This window comes from Oncorhynchus kisutch, linkage group LG3, assembly GCF_002021735.2.
Source record: "Oncorhynchus kisutch isolate 150728-3 linkage group LG3, Okis_V2, whole genome shotgun sequence".
In the NCBI taxonomy this organism is placed as follows: Eukaryota; Metazoa; Chordata; class Actinopteri; order Salmoniformes; family Salmonidae; genus Oncorhynchus; species Oncorhynchus kisutch.
In genome coordinates this window covers 20,943,458-20,964,841 of record NC_034176.2, presented here as the reverse complement: position 1 = coordinate 20,964,841, position 21,384 = coordinate 20,943,458, and the positions used below count along the sequence as shown (strand labels likewise).

General features: G+C 42.3%; 1 protein-coding gene across 1 annotated transcript in view; it reads left to right on the top strand.

The window, feature by feature from the left end:
- jak2b (Janus kinase 2b) overlaps positions 1-21,384 on the top strand; it is a 46,653-nt gene that overhangs the window by 5,654 nt on the left and 19,615 nt on the right. Inside the window, exons 3-4 of the mRNA XM_020469698.2 lie at positions 4,586-4,709; positions 4,814-4,931. Of these exons, the coding sequence (XP_020325287.1) occupies positions 4,586-4,709; positions 4,814-4,931 (242 nt within the window). The remainder of the gene's footprint in view (positions 1-4,585; positions 4,710-4,813; positions 4,932-21,384) is intronic.

Below are 21,384 nucleotides of genomic sequence, written 5' to 3'. Positions count from 1 at the left end.
TCTATCAACTCCCGAGATTAGGCTGGCAATACTATAGTTCCTATAAAAACATCCAATAGTCAAAGGTATATGAAATACAAATGATATAGAGATAAATTGTCCTTGTAATTCCTATAATAACTACAACTAAAACTTCTTACCTGGGAATATTGAAGACTCATGTTAAAAGGAACCACCAGCTTTCATATGTTCTCATGTTCTGAGCAAGGAACCTAAATGTTTGCTTTTTTACGTGGCACATATTGCACTTTTACTTTCTTCTCCAACACTGTTTTTGCATTATTTAAACCAAATTGAACATGTTTAATTATTTATTTGAGACTAAATAGATTTTTATTTATGTATTATATTAAGTTAAAATAAAAATGTTCATTCAGTATTGTTGTAATTGTCATTATTACAAATATATTTATAAAAGTCATCCGATTTAATCCATATCGGCTTTTTTTGGTCCTCCGATAATCCGTATCGGCGTTGAAAAATCATAATCGGTCGACCTCTAGTGTGGTCCTACATCTCGAAATTGGAAACTGTGCAGTTTATTAGGCACACATGCCAAGACCAGAGTTGGCACATTTGCTATTTAACATAACTGTTTTTATGACTAAACTATCAGTAGAATTGAACATTTTATGGAAACACTTAACTTTAGATTTTTAGCAAAAAAGTACAATTTTGTGTGCGCTACGTCATCACCAATGTTCCCTCTAAACTGCGCGCGTGCCCAGAGACTGCCCTTGCAGAAATATCAGCTCACAGAGAGAAGAAGCACTGAGATTGAATTTCTCTCAACTTTCTAGAGCAGTGGTCACCAACCGGTCGATTACGATCGCCTTGTTGATCCAATGCATTCCTAGTCAATTGCCAAACATTTCTGTAAAAAACCCAACGATAAAGACTTGTTTCTATTTTTTTGTATTAGTCTCGGGAAGTTGGCGGTATGTGCACCTGATTCAGCTGTGCTGCGTGCCGGGTAGGCAAACTGTTGCAATTTTAACCATTTCATGTGTCTGAAGGTACAATCTCTTTTTTCCCGGCGGGCCCAAAGAGCAAATCAAGTGCACTATAGGTTTACCGTTGGCCAATTGGATAGCTCAGATTACCGTGTCTACAGTAATGTTACAGGCTACAGCAAAATTGATACTGTGAGATTTCAAAACGTTTAAAACCATGACTAGAGAGAGACAGTCAACGAATACAGAAAAGTGTTGCTGTTTTTATGAATTAGTTAATGTTTAAGTTCTTACAACACTTTGTATTCAACATTTTTAGCGGCTTGGGTATTTTTTTAATATCGAGGAACATTTCACTTTCTCTGTTCATAGAAGTAACAACATGCAGTTGTGCATGAGGCAGAAATAATGCAGTAAAACTTGTGTTTCGCCATCAGCTGGAAGAAGGTGTTCCTTTTTAGTCTGTTTCAGTGGAGGAAAGGGAGAGCGGAGGGATGTTGAGAGGGGGACCCTCAGCCCAGTAAAATAAAAAGCAAATCATTTGAATGTATGCTCAATCAGCTGTGCCTCACAAGTAATACAACAACATGTCTAGTACCGGTGTGATCATATAGCCTACCTCAAATTTTGTAATATAATTTTTAAAAATGTCCCAAACAACAATGCATTGGCAGGGCAGTTCAAGCAAAGCTAATATGCAGTGTTAATGTGTTGGGCCTATAGCTTACTGCACAAACCTCATTGCTACAGTACTGTTTTTAATTGGTTAATGTTGCATAGGCTTACATTTTTTAAGTCATGTTAAAAAAAAGATCTGAGAGGTACAGTGAGGGGGGGAAAGTATTTGATCCCCTGCTGAGTTTGCTCACTGACAGAATTTATCACTCTCTAATTTTAATGGTATGTTTATTTGAACAGTGAGAGACAGAATAACAACAAAACAATCCAGAAAAACACATGTCAAAAATGTAAAAAATGTATTTGCATTTTAATGAGGGAAATAAATATTGGACCCCTCTGCAAAACATGACTTAATACTTGGTGGCAAAACCCGTGTTGGTCAGACGTTTCTTGTAGTGGGCCACCAGGTTTGCACACATCTCAGGAGGGATTTTCTCCCACTCCTCTTTGCAGATCTTCTCCAAGTCGTTAAGGACGTTTGGCAACTCGAACCTTCAGGTCCCTCCACAGATTTTCTATGGGATTAAGATCTGGAGACTGGCTAGGCCACTCCAGGACATTAATGTGCTTCTTCTTGAGCCACTCCTTTGTTGCCTTGGCCGTGTGTTTTGGGTCATTGTCATGCTGGAATACCCATCCACGACCCATTGTCAATGCCCTGGCTGAGGGAAGGAGGTTCTCACCCAAGATTTGACAGTACATGGCCCTGTCCATCGTCCCTTTGATGCGGTGAAATTGTCCTGTCCCCTTAGCAGAAAAACACCCCCAAAGCATAATGTTTCCACCTCCATGTTTGACGGTGGGGATGGTGTTCTTGGGGTCATAGGCAGCATTCCTCCTCCTCCAAACACGACGAGTTGAGTTGATGCCAAGAGCTCCATTTTGGTCTCATCTGACCACAACACTTTCACCCAGTTGTCCTCTGAATCATTCACATGTTCATTGGCAAACTTCAGACAGGCATGTATATGTGCTTTCTTGAGCAGGGGGACCTTGCGGGCACTGCAGGACTTCAGTCCTTCACGGTGTAGTGTGTTACCAATTGTTTTCTTGGTGACTATGGTCCCAGCTGCCTTGAGATCATTGACAAGATCCTCCCTTGTAGTTCTGGGCTGATTCCTCACCGTTCTCATGGTCATTGCAACTCCACGAGGTGAGATCTTGCATGGAGCCCCAGGCTGAGGGAGATTGACAGTTCTTTTGTGTTTCTTCCATTTGCGAATAATCGCACCAACTGTTGTCACATTCTCACCAAGCTGCTTGTAGCCCATTCCAGCCTTGTGTAGGTCTACAATCTTGTCCCTGACATCCTTGGAGAGCTCTTTGGTCTTGGCCATGACGGAGAGTTTGGAATCTGATTGATTGATTGCTTCTGTGGACAGGTGTCTTTTATACAGGTAACAAGCTGAGATTAGGGGCACTCCCTTTAAGAGTGTGCTCCTAATCTCAGCTCATTACCTGTATAAAACACACTTGGGAGCCAGAAATATTTTTGATTGAGAGGGGGTCCAATACTTATTTCCCTCATTAAAATGAAAATAAATTTATAACATTTTTGACATGTGTTTTTCTGGATTTTTTTGTTGTTATTCTGTCTCTCACTGTTCAAATAAACCTACCATTAAAATTATAGACGGATAATTTCTTTGTCAGTGGGCAAACGTACAAAATCAGCAGGGGATCAAATACTTTTTTCCCTCACTGTAGATCTCGTCTTGCATTTTGACTCAGAAAGTGATCTTGAGTCAGAAAAGGTTGGTGACCACAGTTCTAGAGTTTTCCCTGTTAACACTGTCAACGTTTCCCTTTAAAGTGGCAATTGTGATCGAATCAACGCAATATTAGCCACTTTCAATGCAACATACAGGCAGAAAGCATTGGAGTAGGATTCTATTGTATTGACACACTCTACACAGACTGGTGCGGTATAAACAATCAGAGTTGCAGTAAGCTTTTATGCAAATAGACCATTGCCATATATAGATCTGTGCCATTTACTTGGAACTGGATTGTGTTTACAGCATGAGAGGTCGTGGGTAGATGCCCTTGTTTTGAGAGCAAAATTAGTTCATATCCTTTACTAGTTAGTGAGAGCTATTAGCCCAGTTATAGATCATTTGTAGTCAGCAAAAGGGGAGTGATCGCTTCCTACAAGAGCACAAAACGTGTACATTTCTAGACACCTTTGAAAAGGGAGAGAGCTTTTTTTTTGTCTTAAAGGGGCAGTGTAGTATTTTGAGATAGGCTAAGTAGCCAATAGGCAGAGGGTAGCATAATTTTTCTGATTCTCTGTAATAATGGTATGACAATAATGCATTTTATTTTGTAAAGTGGTTTCTTGCATCAAACAACACAACAGCATTATCAGTCACCTCCTTGTCTGAAGGACAAGTGGATAAACAGTCAAGCCCTGTATGTTCTTTTTCAAAAGTCTCATGAAATGTAGACCTAGATTGAACACCACACATTGGCTGCTACTGTAGGCTGAATGATAGAACAGCTATTTCCATGTTAAAATGTTATGGGGTGTATTTTCCATAGTTTTTTATGGAAGGCAACTCTGGTAGGCCTACATGATGATCAAATAGCCACTATTAAAATGGTAACGTACAGTGTCAATGTTTGCAGTAAACGCTGGAAGTTGCACAGAATTTTCACAATGTAAGATTTTACTTACAGACCTGAAATTTGCTCAGTGATGGAAAAATATTTGAGGGAGCATTGGTCTTCACACTCTGATTTTTATCCGCAACAAGTATGTTTGTTGGAAACACCACTGGTGGGAAAATGTGTGCATTTTCTTAATGAGGATTTTAGAATATTCATATGAAATTCTGTCGCCAATTGGATGGAACCTAGTTATTGAAACTAAAAATGTGTACCGTGGAAGTGCTTCATAAGCACAATGCATGCTATCTCATGATGTATCTCCTGTCTCCACTCTTCTTTAGGTGTGTCGCCTCTGTACTGCAGCCTGTTTGGGCTCTTCAGAGAGAGAGACGGCATGTGGTTCTCCCCGAACCATGTCTTCCAGCTAGATGAATATGCCAATGAAGACATGGTCTTCAGAATAAGGTATGTGTAGTGTTTTCTGTGCTCATGGTTTCTGCATTTTTGTTCGCTAGATCGCACGCTCTCTAATTATACATTATTCATTTCTCTCTCTGTCTGTCTCTCAGGTACTATTTCCCTGGCTGGTACAGCAGTGGAGCTACGAGGGCATATCGGTATGGAGTCACCAAGGGCTCTGAGAGTCCTGTCCTCGATGACTTTGTCATGGCATACCTCTTTGCCCAGGTAAGAGTCAGTCTGTAACATATGGAACCAAGCAATCTAGCAAATTGTCTCACTCTTCACTGTGATGATGTTTGTTAAGATTTGATCACTAAAGCACACGTTTGTCCATTGGTGCACATGTGGCCTTATTCCTTCAATAATGCTGTGGAAAAACAATGGTGGTTGATTGGCTGACATTCACTGTAGCCAAGCGGTATCTGAGATAAGAACATTGACTAGCTATATCCTTGAGGAAGTATCAGTATTGCTGTCAGACTGTTGTACTGTCTGTATGTATCGTGCTTTAGGAACGTTTTCAGACCACTTCACTTTTTCTGCACCTGCCCGCCCGTCTAGCATCGCTACTCTGGACGGTTCTGACTTAGAATATGTGGACAACTACAAATACCTAGGTGTCTGGTTAGACTGTAAACTCTCCTTCCAGACTAACATTAAGCATCGCCGATCCACTGCGACCTGTATGCTCTCGTTGGCTGGCCCTCGCTTCATATTCGTTGCCAAACCCACTGGCTCCAGGTCATCTATAAGTCTTTGCTAGGTAAATCCCCGCTTTTTATCTCAGCTCACTGGTCACCATAGCAGCACCCACACGTAGCACGCGCTCCAGCAGGTATATTTCACTGGTCACCCCCAAAGCCAACTCCTCCTTTGGCCACCTTTCCTTCCAGTTCTCTGCTGTCAATGGCTGGAACGAATTGCAAAAATCACTGAAGCTGGAGACTCATATCTCCCTCACTAACTCATTGCACCTGTACATAGCCCACCTGTAAATAGCCCACCCAACTACCCCATCCCCATATTGTTGTTTATTTTTTGCTCCTTTGCACTCCAGTATCTCTACTTGCACATTCGTCTTCTGCTCATCTATCACTCCGGTGTTTAATTGCTGAGTTGTAATTGTTTCGCCACTATGGTCTATTTATTGCTTTACCTCTAGTCTTACTTCATTTTCACACACTGTATATAGACTTTTCTATTGTGTTACTGACTGTATGTTTGTTTATTCCATGTGTAACTCTATTGTTTGTGTCGCTTTGCTTTATCTTGGCCAGATCACAGTTGTAAATGAGGAGTTGTTCTCAATTGGCCTACCTGTTTAAATAAAGATGAAATAAATATAAAATAATTGAACAGCCTTATTCTAAAATGTATTACATAATTATTCAGACGCTTTGATAAGAGACTTGAAATTGAGCTCAGGTGCATCCTGTTTCCATTGATCATCCCACTAAAAATCGCTGAAGTTGGAGACTTTTATCTCCCTTACCAACTTCAAACATCAGCTATCTGAGCAGCTAACCGATCGCTGCAGCTGTACATAGTCTATTGGTAAATAGCCCACCCTTTTTCACCTACCTCATCCCCATACTGTTTTTATTTATTTACTTTTCTGCTCTTTTGCACACTAATATCTCTACCTGTACATGACCATCTGATCATTCATCACTCCAGTGTTAATCTGCAAAATTGTAATTATTTGCCTACCTCCTCATGCCTTCTGCACACATTGTATATAGACTCCCCCTTTGTTTTCTACTGTGTTATTGACTTGTTAATTGTTTACTCCATGTGTAACTCTTTGTTGTCTGCTCACACTGCTATGCTTTATCTTGGCCAGGTCGCAGTTGCAAATGAGAACTTGTTCTCAACTAGCCTACCTGGTTAAATAAAGGTTAAATAAAAATAAAAAAAATAAAAAATCCTTGATGTTTCTACAACTTGATTGGAGTCCATCTGTGGTAAATTCAACTGGTTGGACATGATTTGGAAAGGCACACACCTGTCTATGTAAGGTCCCACAGTTGACAGTGCATGTCAGGAAACACCAAGCCATGAGGTCGAAGGAATTATCCATAGAGCTCTGAGACAGGATTGTGTTGAGGAATAGATCTGGGGAAGGGTACCAAAAAATGTCTGCAGCATTGAAGGTCTCCAAGAACACAGTGGCCTCCATCATTCTTAAATGGAAGATGTTTGATACCACCAAGACTCTTCCTAGAGCAGTTGGGGGAGAAGGGCCTTGGTCAGGGAGGTGACCAAGAACCCAATGGTCGCTCTGACAGAGTTCCTCTGTGGAGATGGTTGTCCTTCTGGAAGGTTCCTCCATCTCTGCAGCACTCCACCAATCAGGCCTTTATGGTGGAATGGCCAGACGGAAGCCACTCCTCAGTAAAAGGCACATGCCAGCCAGCTTGGAGTTTGCCAAAATACATCTAAAGGATGCTCAGACCATGAGAAAGAAGATTATCTGGTCTGATGAAACCAATATTGAACTCTGGCCTGAATGCCAAGCATCAGATCTGGAGGAAACCTGGCACCATCCCTACAGTGAAGCATGGTGGTGGCAGCATCATGCTGTAGGGATGTTTTTCAGTGGCAGGGACTGGGAGACAAATCAGGATCAAGGGAAAGATGAATGGAACAAAGTACAGAGAGATCCTTGATGAAAACCTGCTCCAGGTTCTTCTTCCAACAGGACAATGGCACTAAGCACACAGCCAAGACAACGTAGGAGTGGCTTCGGGACAAGTCTCTGAATGTCTTTGAGTGACCCAGCCAGAGCTCGGACTTGGACCGGGTCAAACATCTCTGGAGAGACCTAAAAATAGCTGTGCAGTGACGCTCCCCATCCAACCTGACAGAGCTTGAGAGGATCTGCTGAGAGGAATGGGAATAACTCTCCAAATACAGGTGTGCCAAGCTTGTAGCGTTACACCCAAGAGGACTCGAGGCTGTAATTGCTACCAAAGGTGCTAAAACAAAATAGTGAGTGAAATGTCTGAATACATATGTAAATGTAATATTTCAGTTTTTTTTGGGGCGCAAAAAAATGTGCAACCTGTGATTTCTTTGTCATTATAGGGTATTGTGTGAAGATTGAGGGGGGAACAGTTTCATCCATTTTAGATCGTAACAAAATGTTACGTAACAAAAATGTGGGAAAAGTCAAGGGGTCTGAATACTTTCCAAATGCGCTGTGTATATATCGAGACATCAGCCGTGGAATGTGAGCATGTTCCAACTGCGTTTGATAAGGGCCCCCTATTAGGGAAGTTGCATGATAAAATGAAGAATTTCTACACCTGCCTGACATTGCTGATGGGCGATGCCTGTTTGGCCATCAATATTTTTGGTTGGGATGTTTACTGTTGAGTGACGTCTACAGTGTATGGTTTAGTGCTGATTGGAATGTCTTTTATCACGGAAGTAGAGAGGGAGACTATTTTAATCGCTGAGGACACAGATTTGTGTCTTTTCTTATTAGAGACCATTTCAAAATGATCACACATACACAAAGCTATTTTTAATTTATTTACCACCTCTTCAGGTAGCCTGATCTGTGTGTTCTTTTCTTTAGGCCTTTGATATAATTTGTCTAGTCAGTGAATACATTTAGAGGTGCCCATACTGTCCACCCATTCTGTAAAACATGAATTATGAATTACCACAATTTAATAGAAAGTTTATTTTTAAGAGGATATAACATTGAGATAAACCGACTAACACCTTACATTTGCCAAGCTAATTTTAGGTCTGGGGTCAAATTAGATTGGAGATTATCCAATGCAACTTCCCATGTGCCTCGATGGAAAAGAGGAGAGGTGTGAACCCAGGTATCTTGAGACTGCGATATGACTGGGGCTGAACTCTCAGGATTATATGGATTTATACCCTGGAAATCTGCTTCAGTGACACAGTGCTCTGTGGCCTCATTTATAACCGTTGGGTAAATTTAACACTAAATATCTGCATGCTGCTTTTCTGAAAAGACTGCACACGCACAGAAATATTGAGATTCATACATTTGGCGCACACCATACATATGCATGTTTCCCGCTATAAATTAGACCTGTCATAAAACTACGCACATGAAGGAGCATTATAACGCCGCCTGAAAAACACCCATCATTCAACTTTTATGGTGACAATAACTCCCTTATTTGCTGTATACTTTGGAAGTATTGGAATTAGGGCAAGACTGTAAAGGAAGTAGCCTAGTAAGAGATGTCGTTTAGAGGTGTTGGCAGAATGTTTTTTTCTGCAGTGACATTTGCTGTATATGAAAGACAAAAACAATTGCAAATTCTTGTGGACCTGTAAACAGAGTTTGATTTCAATAATGTTTTGCATTCACTTTTTCCCGAACCTTAATATGCTGAACTGCTAGCCAATTCTGAAACATTGTAAACTACATTAGGCTTACTTACAGTGGCAGCCTACACACTTCAATGCAAAATATCACCTGTATATCAACTGTTAATTGATACGGGATGTTCTAAGCCATGCTCCCTGTCAGATGCATAGAGCAAAAACTTGGAATTATAATGGCCTATCTAATAGGCTCAATTAAATGAGGTGTGCATGGTCATTTGTTGAATGGCTACTTCGGGAATATTAACTCATCGTGGACAGAAAAGGTGAGGAATTTATTATGCAATGGTTATGAGACACACTACCATTCAACAGTTTGGGGTCACTTAGAAATGTCCTTGTTTTCCATGAAAACATACATGAAATTAGTTGCAAAATGAATAGGAAATATAGTCTAGATGTTTATAAGGTTATAAATAATGAATTTTAATTGAAATAATAATTGTGTCCTTCAAACATTGCTTTTGTCAAAGAATCAACCATTTGCAGCAATTACAGCCTTTTAGACCTTTGGCATTCTAGTTGTCAATTTGTTGAGGTAATCTGAAGAGATTTCACTCCATGCTTCCTGAAGAACCTCCCACAAGTTGGATTGGCTTGATGGGCACTTCTTACATACCATACGATCAAGCTGCTCCCACAACAGCTCAATAGGGTTGAGATCCAGTGACTGTGCTGGCCACTCCATTATAGACAGAATACCAGCTGACTGCTTCTTCCCTAAATCATTCTTGCATTGTTTGGAGCTGTGCTTTGGGTCATTGTCCTATTGTAGGAGGAAATTGGCTCCAATTAAGTGCAAAATGGAGTGATAGCCTTCTTCAAGATCCCTTTTACCCCATACAAAATAAACTCAGCATAAAAAGTAATATCCCTTTTCAGGACCCTGTCTTTCAAAGATAATTTGTAAAAATCCAAATAACTTCACAGATCTTCATTGTAAAGGGTTTAACTTCTTATGGCTGCTGGGGCAGTATTGAGTAGCTTGGATGAAAGGTGCCCAGAGTAAACGGCCTGCTCCTCAGTCCCAGTTGTTAATACAGTGGGGCAAAAAAGTATTTAGTCAGCCACCAATTGTGCCAGTTCTCCACTTAAAAAGATGAGATGTAATTTTCATCATAGGTACACTTCAACTATGACAGACAAAATGAGGGGGGAAAATCCAGAAAATCACATTATAGGATGTTTTTATTAATTTATTTGCAAATTATGGTGGAAAATACGTATTTGGTCACCTACAAACAAGCAAGATTTCTGGCTCTCACAGACCTGTAACTTCTTCTTTAAGAGGCTCCTCTGTCCTCCACTCGTTACCTGTATTAATGTCACCTGTTTGAACTTGTTATCAGTATAAAAGACACCTGTCCACAACCTCAAACAGTCACACTCCAAACTCTACCATGGCCAAGACCAAAGAGCTGTCAAAGGACACCAGAAACAAAATTGTAGACCTGCACCAGGCTGGGATGACTGAATCTGCAATAGGTAAGCAGCTTGGTTTGAAGAAATCAACTGTGGGAGCAATTATTAGGAAATGGAAGACATACAAGACCACTGATAATCTCCCTCGATCTGGGGCTCCACGCAAGATCTCATCCCGTGGGGTCAAAATGATCACAAAAACGGGGGGGGGGGGGGGGGGGCATTGGAGATGAAATGTGGCTGGGTCTTTCAGCATGACAATGATCCCAAACACACCGCCCGGGCAACGAAGGAGTGGCTTCGTAAGAAGCATTTCAAAGACCTGGAGTGGCCTAGCCAGTCTCCAGATCTCAACCCCATAGAAAATCTTTGGAGGGAGTTGAAGTCTGTGTTTCCCAGCAACAGCCCCAAAGCATCACTGCTCTAGAGGAGATCTGCATGGAGGAATGGGCCAAAATACCAGCAACAGTGTGTGAAAACCTTGTGAAGACTTACAGAAAACATTTGACCTCTGTCATTGCCAACATATATACAGGGTATATAACAAAGTATTGAGATAAACTTTTGTTATTGACCAAATACTTATTTTCCACCATAATTTGCAAATAAATTGTTACTTACAGTGTGATTTTCTGGATTTTTTTCCTTCTAATTTTGTCTGTCATAGTTGAGGTCTATGATGAATTACAGGCCTCATCTTTTTAAGTGGGAGAACTTGCACAATTGGTGGCTGACTAAATACTTTTTTGCCCCACTGTATATACTTACTCTGAAAAACACCAAAAGAAAGATGCCCGGGGTCCCTGCTCATCTGCGTGAATGTGCCTTAGACATGTTGCAAGGAGGCATGAGGACTGCAGATGTGGCCAGGGCAATAAATTGCAATGTCCGTACTGAGAGACGCCTAAGACAGCGCTACAGGGAGACAGGACGGACTGCTGATCATCCTCGCAGTGGCAGACCACGTGTAACAACACCTGCACAGGATCGGTACATCTGAACATCACACCTGTGGCACAGGTACAGGATGGCACCAACAACTGCCTGAGTTACACCAGGAACGCACAACCTCTCCATCCATGCTCAGACTGCACGCAATTGGCTGAGAGAGGCTGGACTGAGAGCTTGTAGGCCTGTTGTAAGGCAGGTCACCAGACATCACCGGCAACAACATCGCCTATGAGCACAAACCCACTGTCGCTGGACCAGACAGGACTGGCAAAAAGTGTTCTTCACTGACGAGTCGCGGTTTTGTCTCACCAGGGGTGTTGGTTGGATTCGCGTTTATCGTCGAAGGAATGAGTGTTACACCGAGGCCTGTACTCTGGAGTGGGATCGATTTGGAGGTGAAGGGTCCGTCATGTTCTGGGGTGGTGTGTCACAGCATCATTGGACTGAGCTTGTTGTCATTGCATGCAACCTCAACGCTGTGTGTTACAGGGAAGACATCCTCCTCCCTCATGTGGTACCCTTCCTGTAGACTCATCCTGACATGACCCTCCAGCATGACAATGCCATACTGCTCGTTCAGGGCGTGATTTCCTGCTAGACAGGAATGTCAGTGTTTTGCCATGGCCAGCGACGAGCCCGGATGTCAATCCCATTGAGTACGTCTGGGACCTGTTGGATCAGAGTGTGAGGGGTAGGGCCATTCCCCCCCAGAATTGTCCGGGAACTTGCAGGTGCCTTGGTGGAAGACTGGGGTAACATCTCACAGCATGAACTGGCAAATCTGGTGCAGTCCATGAGGAATAGATGCACTGCAGTACTTAATGAAGCTGGTGGCAACACCAGCTACTGACTGATACTTTTGATTTTGAGCCTCCCTTTGTTCAGGGACACATTATTCCATTTCTGTTAGTCACGTCTGGGGAAACTTGTTCAGTTTATGTCTCAGTTGTTGAATCTTGTTATGTTCATACAACTATTTACACATGTTAAGTTTGTTGAAAATAAACGCAGTTGACAGTGAGAGGACTTTTTTTGTTGCTGAAGTGTCTCCAATTAAATGATAGATGGGATGAATGGTAGCCTATCCTACCTGGTTGTAGGCCTTTAGGCTATTTTGCAAGTAGCATATGAAACCATCCCAGTCAGAAAGGGTGAGGATATTATTCTGCAATGATAATGGAAATGAAATAAATAATCTGAAATATATGCCTATTTCTAATTATTTTAGAATGTACAGAAAAAATAAGCCTAAATCGAATTTCGCTCTTTTCACTAACGGCAAATGATTGCATCTTATTATATTTAGCTACCTCATTTTAAAAAATATGAATAAGTCATCATATATTCCCAATTTTCAAAAGGCCAATACTAAGCTACTGTACGTTGGCATGGTCTAAAGTTTGCTGGAGGATAAGGGAAAGGGGGATACCTAGTCAGTTGTACGAATGAATGCCTTCAACTGAAATATCTTCTGCATTTAAAACAACCCCTCTGAATCAGAGAGGTACGGGGGGCTGCCTGAATTGACATCCACGTCTTCGGCGCCAGGGGAACAGTGGGTTGACAGCCTTGCTCATTTGCAGAGCGACATTTTTTACCTAGCACATTCTTACGTCTCCAACTTTTCAGTGAAAACTGGTGCATGCAAGTTTTGTGGCATATTTTGTGCTTACTCAGCGTTTATAAATGAGGCCTGAGTAAGGTTGAGGTTTTAGAACACCTACTCATTCAAGGGTTTTTCTTTATTTTTACTATTTTCTACATTGTAGAATAATAGTAAAATACAACAAAACTATGAAATAACACACATGGAATCTTGAAGTAACCAAAAAAGTGTTAGGTTCTAATTATTAGAGTAAGAACTCGACCGACACTGAAAGCTTACACCAAGTTTATTCTTCCCAAAGGATCGAACAGCTGAATCGACCAAGATATATTCACACAAGCACTGATATTTACCTCTTTCTTCTATGCTGAGTCTCCTACTACACATCTGAACAAACATTGTATCTTTATTGCTTGGCAGAAAACTAAGTGATATGGGCCATAAACTCTTTCTCCCTTAACGTGACCTGACCTGACCTTGACCCCCTTCATCACTAATCCATGGCTCTCTCCCCTTATCAATGCCTGCCACGTGATCGCTTTCCCTACATTCAGTATATTCCAAGCTTAATTGCACCCCCCATATACCTTCCCCCTACAGATAGCCATTCATCTCTGGTGTAGCCCCTCGGCTATGGCACCCCTCAGGTCTCTATTATAACTTAAGATTAATACCATTTAAAGTTCAGAAATCCAAACCCTTCAGTCCCCCCATTCTGAACATTTGAAGACATACTGTTGAACGTTACATAAACTTGGAAATGAGTTATAAATGGACAAACAATGATAATAAAACATGAACAATAAAGAAAATCTATATATGATGAACATTCACCTTGAGGTTTACAAACTCAGACTTATGGCCTCTGTTCTATGATCACACCATACACAATCTTATTTCCATTTCTCATAGAACACTGATAATAACATGAAAGGAGTTAACGGCTCCAGCTGACATTTCTCCTTCTGGTTCCTAAAAGATTGATAGCACAAGACTTGAAAAAGAAACACAAAACATAACATTAATAATGTGTTAAGATATGCACAATTATATATGCATGACAACCCAAAGTTTGATAACATGACAATTCCTACTCTCTTTGCCTTACTATGCCTTCAGGATCCTTTTCTGCTGAGTTTAGCAAAAATGAAAGCCCTAAAAAGCCTCATGCTTTCGCCCAGTCTTCCGCATCAGATTACAGGATCCAAGAGGTGTTCCCAAGCCATGTCATTCTCACTTTGCTCCCCATCTTCTTCCTCCATAGCCACGTGCGGTAGCCTTAATCAGTTTGACCTCATCTTGAGGTAACTCAACGCTGTATCGTCATTTCAACATCAATGCCCTCAGCAGATGATATCCCTACAGTATCACCAAAGTAACCCCTGCTATTACTAACACTGCTCCTGACGCATATCTCACTATTCCCCTCATTTGCGCCATAGTCCAGTTCCATGATGTTAATATAGCTTCCTTCGCTACTAGTACTGCCCCTTCATTGACTGTCCCTACAGCGACTGCCGTGAGAATAGCTATTGCACAGAATCTGTCTCCTGCTCTCCTATTGTCTCTGTGGTTTACTGATAAGTCAAGGACTGAACCTTTCAGATATTCCCTACCTGTCTCCCTGTTCATACTCTGGTCCCTAGCCACCGACATCTCCAATGACCTCCTGTGTTCTGCTACAGTTGGCACCTGTGGATAATACTTTCCTGTGCTCAAGTTATGTACACATTGCTCATCCCAAGGTACAATCTACACCCCACCCGTTTGTGAACACCCTTGTTACGGTGTAGACTTTGGGTCCCAATGGTTGATAAGCAGCCACCTTCTGACACTTTATTAGGGAGGTATTAGGGAGGTAAGGCAATAAATAGGCCACAGTGGCGAATTAATGACAATTTAGCAATTCAACACTGGAATGATAGATGTGCAGAAGATGAATGTGCATGTAAAGATGCTGGGGTGCAAAGGAGCAAAAAAAAAATATGGGGATGAGGTAGTTGGGTGGGCTATTTACAGATGGGCTGGTATGTAGAGGTGCAATGATCTGTAAGCTGCTCTGACAAGTGATGCTTAAAGTTAGTGAGGGAGATGAGTCTCCAGCTACAGTGAGTGGTGGAGAGATTAGTGGTGTTGGAAGAGTATCCAACCTAACAAAACTCTGAGTCACATGTTTCTTAATCACACTCTGCAGGAGATGTGCTGCTATTATTATAGCAAACTTTCCTTCTGGTGATGTGGCCTCCTGTATCCAGGGATCTATTCAAGTGTTGTGCCTTCTGTGATAAACTTGTTACTGAAAGTTGAAAAGTGTCTGAAATGACAACTCTATCTCTGCTACTTTCACCATGATCTGGGTATGTGTGACGTTCAATTCATCTTCATAATAGTCTCTTTATTGTACACTTAGCTGTCCTCCCTTTCCTACGAGATATTCCTACAAGATATTTCCTGTAGCAATATCCATAGAGGAGTTGTGTCGTTCCGCTGAGACTCTAATGCCCACTTCCTTCATTTACTAGCCACACAAACTTCCGCCCCAGTCGTATTAAATTCTGCTCTCCCACTTCCCTGTAACGTTAATGCCTTAGTTTTTGGGACTCCATAGAATGCACGTCCTCCCTGCCAGAATCTGCAACTAACACTCCGTAGGACTTTCCCCAGGTTTGTGGTCTACTGGTGTCTAAAACTTTCCCTGACCACTTCACTCCCCTAGTTGCTGTACTAAGGGCATTACTGGTGAATTAAACCTCCTTTTACAAGATAGCACTTCCCCCACACTATCCTTTGCTGCTCCATCGTCAGCAATGATTGTGTCCACGCTATCATCCTCCTGAAATGTTTGGAGTTCTGGTAGCATTAATCTGAAAGTTATAGACTGAGCATGAAGTCCATCTGTGGCAAAAGAGAAAATCTAGTTTCAGTCTTCAGACTCAGTATTATTACGTTCCTTCCACACTCCTGTCAGTCATAAAACCACACCTTGTTCAGCAAAACCTACGTCCAATGTGCTAGTTCTGTTATCAAGTGGCTCCTCCCATATCACCATACCTTTGTGATTAGTGATCTGTCTAGTATGTGTAGCTTTAGTACCGACTCTACCCTAATGCATTCTCGTGTCTTCTTCGACACCAAAACTATGGCGGTTAAAGTAACTCCCAGACCCAACCGCTTGTCTACAGTGGAATCTATTCTTCCTCTCTCTCTTTAGCTCCGCTTCCGCTATCATGGCGACTTCTAGCTCACCCATTATGCCTAGGCAAATCGTTTCACGTGAGAAGTGTGAACCCACCGAGGAGAGGCTGTGGTCTTTAACGCTGCGGGTGCTGTGAGGAGTACTGTGTGTGTGTGGTCCTGACCAACGCTGTCCCACACCCCCGCCTGGTGGATCTTGATGTACACTCGGATCTCTAGGAGTCAGCCCGTGTTCTCGGTTCTCTCCTGGCGCCTGCTCCTCGTGTGCTCCTTTTACCTGGGAATATACACACTGCAACGCATGGGTCATTTTCTGACAGTAGGACAACATAGATTTTCCCATTATTGCCAAATCACTAATTTGTGAAATGTGAATAACAGCCCCCGGTACCCTCATCGGTCTGGCAGTCACCACTTCATGTGGCCGGTAGTGGCGTTAATTGACGCCCTCATTGACATCAGTACCACGGGTAAATTCGCAACCCAGTGTTTTTCCTTCGGGGCTTAAAGTCTTGGCCAATTTCTCTTTATTAGAACGATTCTGACGCTCCATAATCCCCGCCGCTTGCGGCCTATGCGACAATGAAAAGCATGGGAGATTCCCAAAGCCTTAAATACCGCCTGTAGCATTTTAGAAGTGAAATGCGTTCCTTAATCGGAATCTAATTTCCGAAATAAGGCCCATCCCGGTATCACTTCCCTTAACAAAGTTTGTGCCACAAAGTTCGCTGAAGCTGAGGAAGTTGCAAATACTTCTGTCCATCTGGAACATCTCTCCACCACCACCACCAATGCATGGGTCTTCCCCCTGCTTCGAGGGAGTGGCCCTATAAAGTCTATCTGCAATGATGTGAATGGTCCTTTCGGCAGGGGTTGCTATCGGGCAGGAGGAGGCATTGTAGGTGCAATTTAACCCAGTCCCGAAATGTTCCTAACACACCCTTTCCCCACCACGTTGTCTTGAACTGAGTGTACATATTCACAGCTGATTGATGTGTTGGTCCGTGATACATTTCAGAAAGAGTAACATGTATCCCGAATGGTGCCACGGGCCTTCCAGTGGCAGTGTTCTACCACAACCCTTCAGCGTCTACTTGGCACCCATGTTCTAACCACTCCCACATTTTCTTTCTTGTTAGTTTGCTGCTGTAAATCTATTAGACTTAGAATCCCAGCCCTCGTTTTCACAATATTTACATGTGGTTCCTTATCACTTTCTCTCACCAAGGCTGCTGCCTTAGCCATTTTGTCTGCTATGGCGATTTTATCTGTACGACTATTATGAGCTTCACATTTCACCACTGCTAATTTCCTGGGTAACTTCTAATAATGCCTCTACCGCCAGTCCATGTTTTTGTTAGTATTCCTGTCGCTGTTAGCATGCCCCGTTGTGACCACAATGTACCGAAATCATGAACTACCCCAAATGCATATCAAGAATCTGTGTGTATTGTTACATTCTCCCCTTCCGACAGGCTATAAGCCTCGGACAATGCATGTAACTCCGCACCTTGGGTTGACACTGAGGCTGGCAGTGGGCCAGCCTTCACTATTCCCCTGTCATCACACACAGCGTACCCCGTTACTCTCTTCCCTTCTATGGTCATGTAACTAGAGCCATCTGAACACAATACTTGTCCCAATTCCAATGCTGTCTCTTGCAAATCAGGCCTAGGCTTTGGATGAATTTGATCTGGGTCACATGTATGCAATTCACCCTCCCCAGACAACAGCATTAACGACGCAGGATTCAAGCATCAATCTTATGGAATTGTAGATTCTCCCCATTTAACGTTAACTCCCATTTTGTCCATCTTGCACCAGTAACATGTTGTGTTTTTGTGCTGTTAACTATGGTTGCCACTGTGTGTGGAACATACATATCCACTTTTTGACCCATTGTAATCGAAGCCATGTTATGCAACACCATTTCTGTCGCCGGTACCGCCCTAAGGCACAATGGCATTCCTCTTGCCACCAAGTCTAGCGATTTACTCCAGTACATTACTGGTCTTTCTCTACCCCCATGATGTCCTTCCTGTTCATTGGGATTGCCAAACCTAAGGTAATTTTAGGTTTGGCAATCCCAATGCTGGTGCTTGACACACTTACTTCTTTAGCTCGACAAACACTTCCTCGCACTCTTGACTCCACTTTATCCTTTCATGGGGACCCATCCCCCTTTCGTCAAGTCTAAGTGGCTCAGCAATTTCAGAGAATTACAGAATAAAATGTCTCACAAAATGTAAAACTCCTAAGGTTTTCCTGAGTATGCGAGGAGTGTTTGGCCGTGCCAAAGAACGCATTGTTTCTACCCGATCCGGTGTAATGTGTTTAGTAACACCCCCAAATATGTTACCTCAAATATGTTACCTCTATTTGTCCCGGGTAATACGTAACAGGTGTCGCGTGTGTTTGTACTGGTCGCACCTCTCTGATTACCTGGATCATGCTGATCAACTACCCAGTCCAGTACAACTATGTCCGGACTCGTACTGTGCTTGCACCCTGCCTCTCGCAACCCATATCGCTCTTTTTCCACTTTTAAGAGATGGTGGCCCATCAGTTGTGACCTGTTTCACCTTATAGCATGGGGCGAACGGCAGAGGAGTTGCAATTGGATATACTCCTCCACACGTATTCTGATACTGTTGAAGCGTAACCCTGAGTTGTTTAATTTGGTTTTGCCTATCCTCAAGGTCTTTCTCTAACTCTTGATTGATGTTTTGACTCTTTTCTAGCTCATTAGCCAATTCCTGTTTCTGTTCATCTAATCTATGCGCATGCCCTTCGGATATTCCTAGTTTTTTTTATTTGCCTGCCTCATTCTTGTCTACTGCCTGTTCCATTTTACTTCGCAGATCTCTATTTTTCTCTTTTTGTAGTTTTATCCGTTGCTGATAAAATGCTGTGGTTAGGATGCCTGCGTATTGTGGTTTGGACCGTTCTTTGATCTCAGTGCACCTATACACTCTTGGCTGGTTTTAAACTTTCCATCTACCAGAAAATGTGTACCAACTTTGTCCAATTTGTCTTGTTTTCCCCACCATTTATTTGGTACTTGGTGCTGATCATATGCTCTTTTTAGTGCCTCTAAGGCTATGGTAACAGTTTCACTTTCTACTCCTCCCTCCCTGGGAGTATCCTGGCCTCTAGAAGCCATCTCAGTTATTATTGATTCAGCGTCACTCCCCAACGGCGTTAAGTAATAACAGTTTAGCCTTTTAATCATTTGGTCACTACTTGTACACTTTTGGTGCTGGTTTACACTATCGTGTTTATCAATTCACCTAATCTGTCCCAACAGGGCTTAAACCAGCTTCTCTCTTTCTTACTACTGCTACTACAGACTAAAAATCTACGACTGGTCATAACACAATGGGACTACTGAATAAGCTCAGGCTTTTTAGGTCCGAATTCTATTATTGTTCAACCTACTATTCTCATCTCCCCAAGATGCCAAAATGAGTGGTAACAGGTGTAGGAACTGTGCCTACGTTTTTGTTGTGCCGATCCTATTCCACTGATCTGGACTCTTTGGTTAGATTCAACATCGTTGGGAATCCTGTCGACAACGTCAACTGTTAGGTTCAAATTATTAGAGTAAGAACTCGACGGACACTATAAAATCTTAAACCAAGTTTATTCTTCCCAAAGGATCGAACAGCTGAATCGACTAAGACATATTCACACAAGCACTGATATTTAACTCTTTCTCCTATGCTGAGTCTCCTCCTGCACATCTGAACAAATATTGTATCTTTATTGCTAGGCAGGAAACTAAGTGACACGGGCCATAAACTGTTCTTTCTCCCTTAACGTGACCTGACCTGACCTTGACCCCCTTCATCACTTATCCATGGCTCTCTCCCCTTATCAATGCCTGCTACGTGATCGCTTTCCCTACATTCAGTATATTCCAAGCTTAATTGCACCCCCCATATACCTTCCCCCTACAGATAACCATTCATCTCTGGTGTAGCCCCTCAATTAACAGGTGTGCCTTCTTAAAAGTACATTTGTGGAATTGCTTTCCTTCCAAATGCATTTGAGCCAATCATTTGTGTTGTGACAAGGTAGGGGTGGTATACAGAAGAAAGCCCTATTTGGTAAAACCAAGTGAACAGCTCAAATAAGCAAAGAGAAATGACAGTCATTATTACTTTAAGACATGAAGGTCATTCTATACGGAGCATTTCAAGCTCTTTGAACGTTTCTTCAAGTGCAGTCGCAAAAACCATCAAGTGCTATGATGAAACTGGCTCTCATGAGGAGCGCCACAGGAATGGAAGACCCAGAGTTACCTTTGCAGAAGGTACGTTCATTAGAGTTACCAGCCTCAGAAATTGCAGCCCAAATAAATGCTTCACAGAGTTCAAGTAACATACACATCTCAACATCAACTGTTCAGAGAAGACTGTGTGAATCAGGCCTTCATAGTTGAATTGCTGCAAAGAAACCACTACTAAAGGACACCAATAAGAAGAAGAGACTTGCTTGGGCCAAGAAGGACGAGCAATGGACATTATACAGGTGGACATCTGTCCTTTGGTCTGACGAGTCCAAATTGGAGATTTTTGGTTCCAACCGCCGTGTCTTTGTGAGACTCGGTGTGGGTGAACGAATGATCGCTTCATGTGTATTTCCCATTGTAAAGCATAGAGGAGGTGTTATGGTGTGGGATGCTTTTCTGGTGACACTGTCAGTGATTTATTTATAATTCAAGGCACACTTAACCAGCATGGATACCACAGCATGGATACCACTGCATTCTGCAGCGATACGCCATCCCATCTGGTTTGCGCTTAGTGGGACTATCATTTGTTCTTCAAAGGGACAATGACCCAACACACCTGTGTGATGGAATACTGTATCAGATGATCTGGCCTGCACAATCCCCCGACCTCAACCAAATGTGAGATGGTTTGGGATGAGTCGGACTGCAGAGTGAAGGAAAGCAGCCAACAAGTGCTTAGCATATGTGGGAACTCCTTCAGGACTGTTAGAAAAGCATTACAGGTGATGCTGGTTGAGAGAATGCCAAGACTGTGCAAAGCTGTCATCAATGCAACAGGTGGCTATTTGAAGAATCTCAAATCTAAAATATATTTTGATTTGTTTACCGCT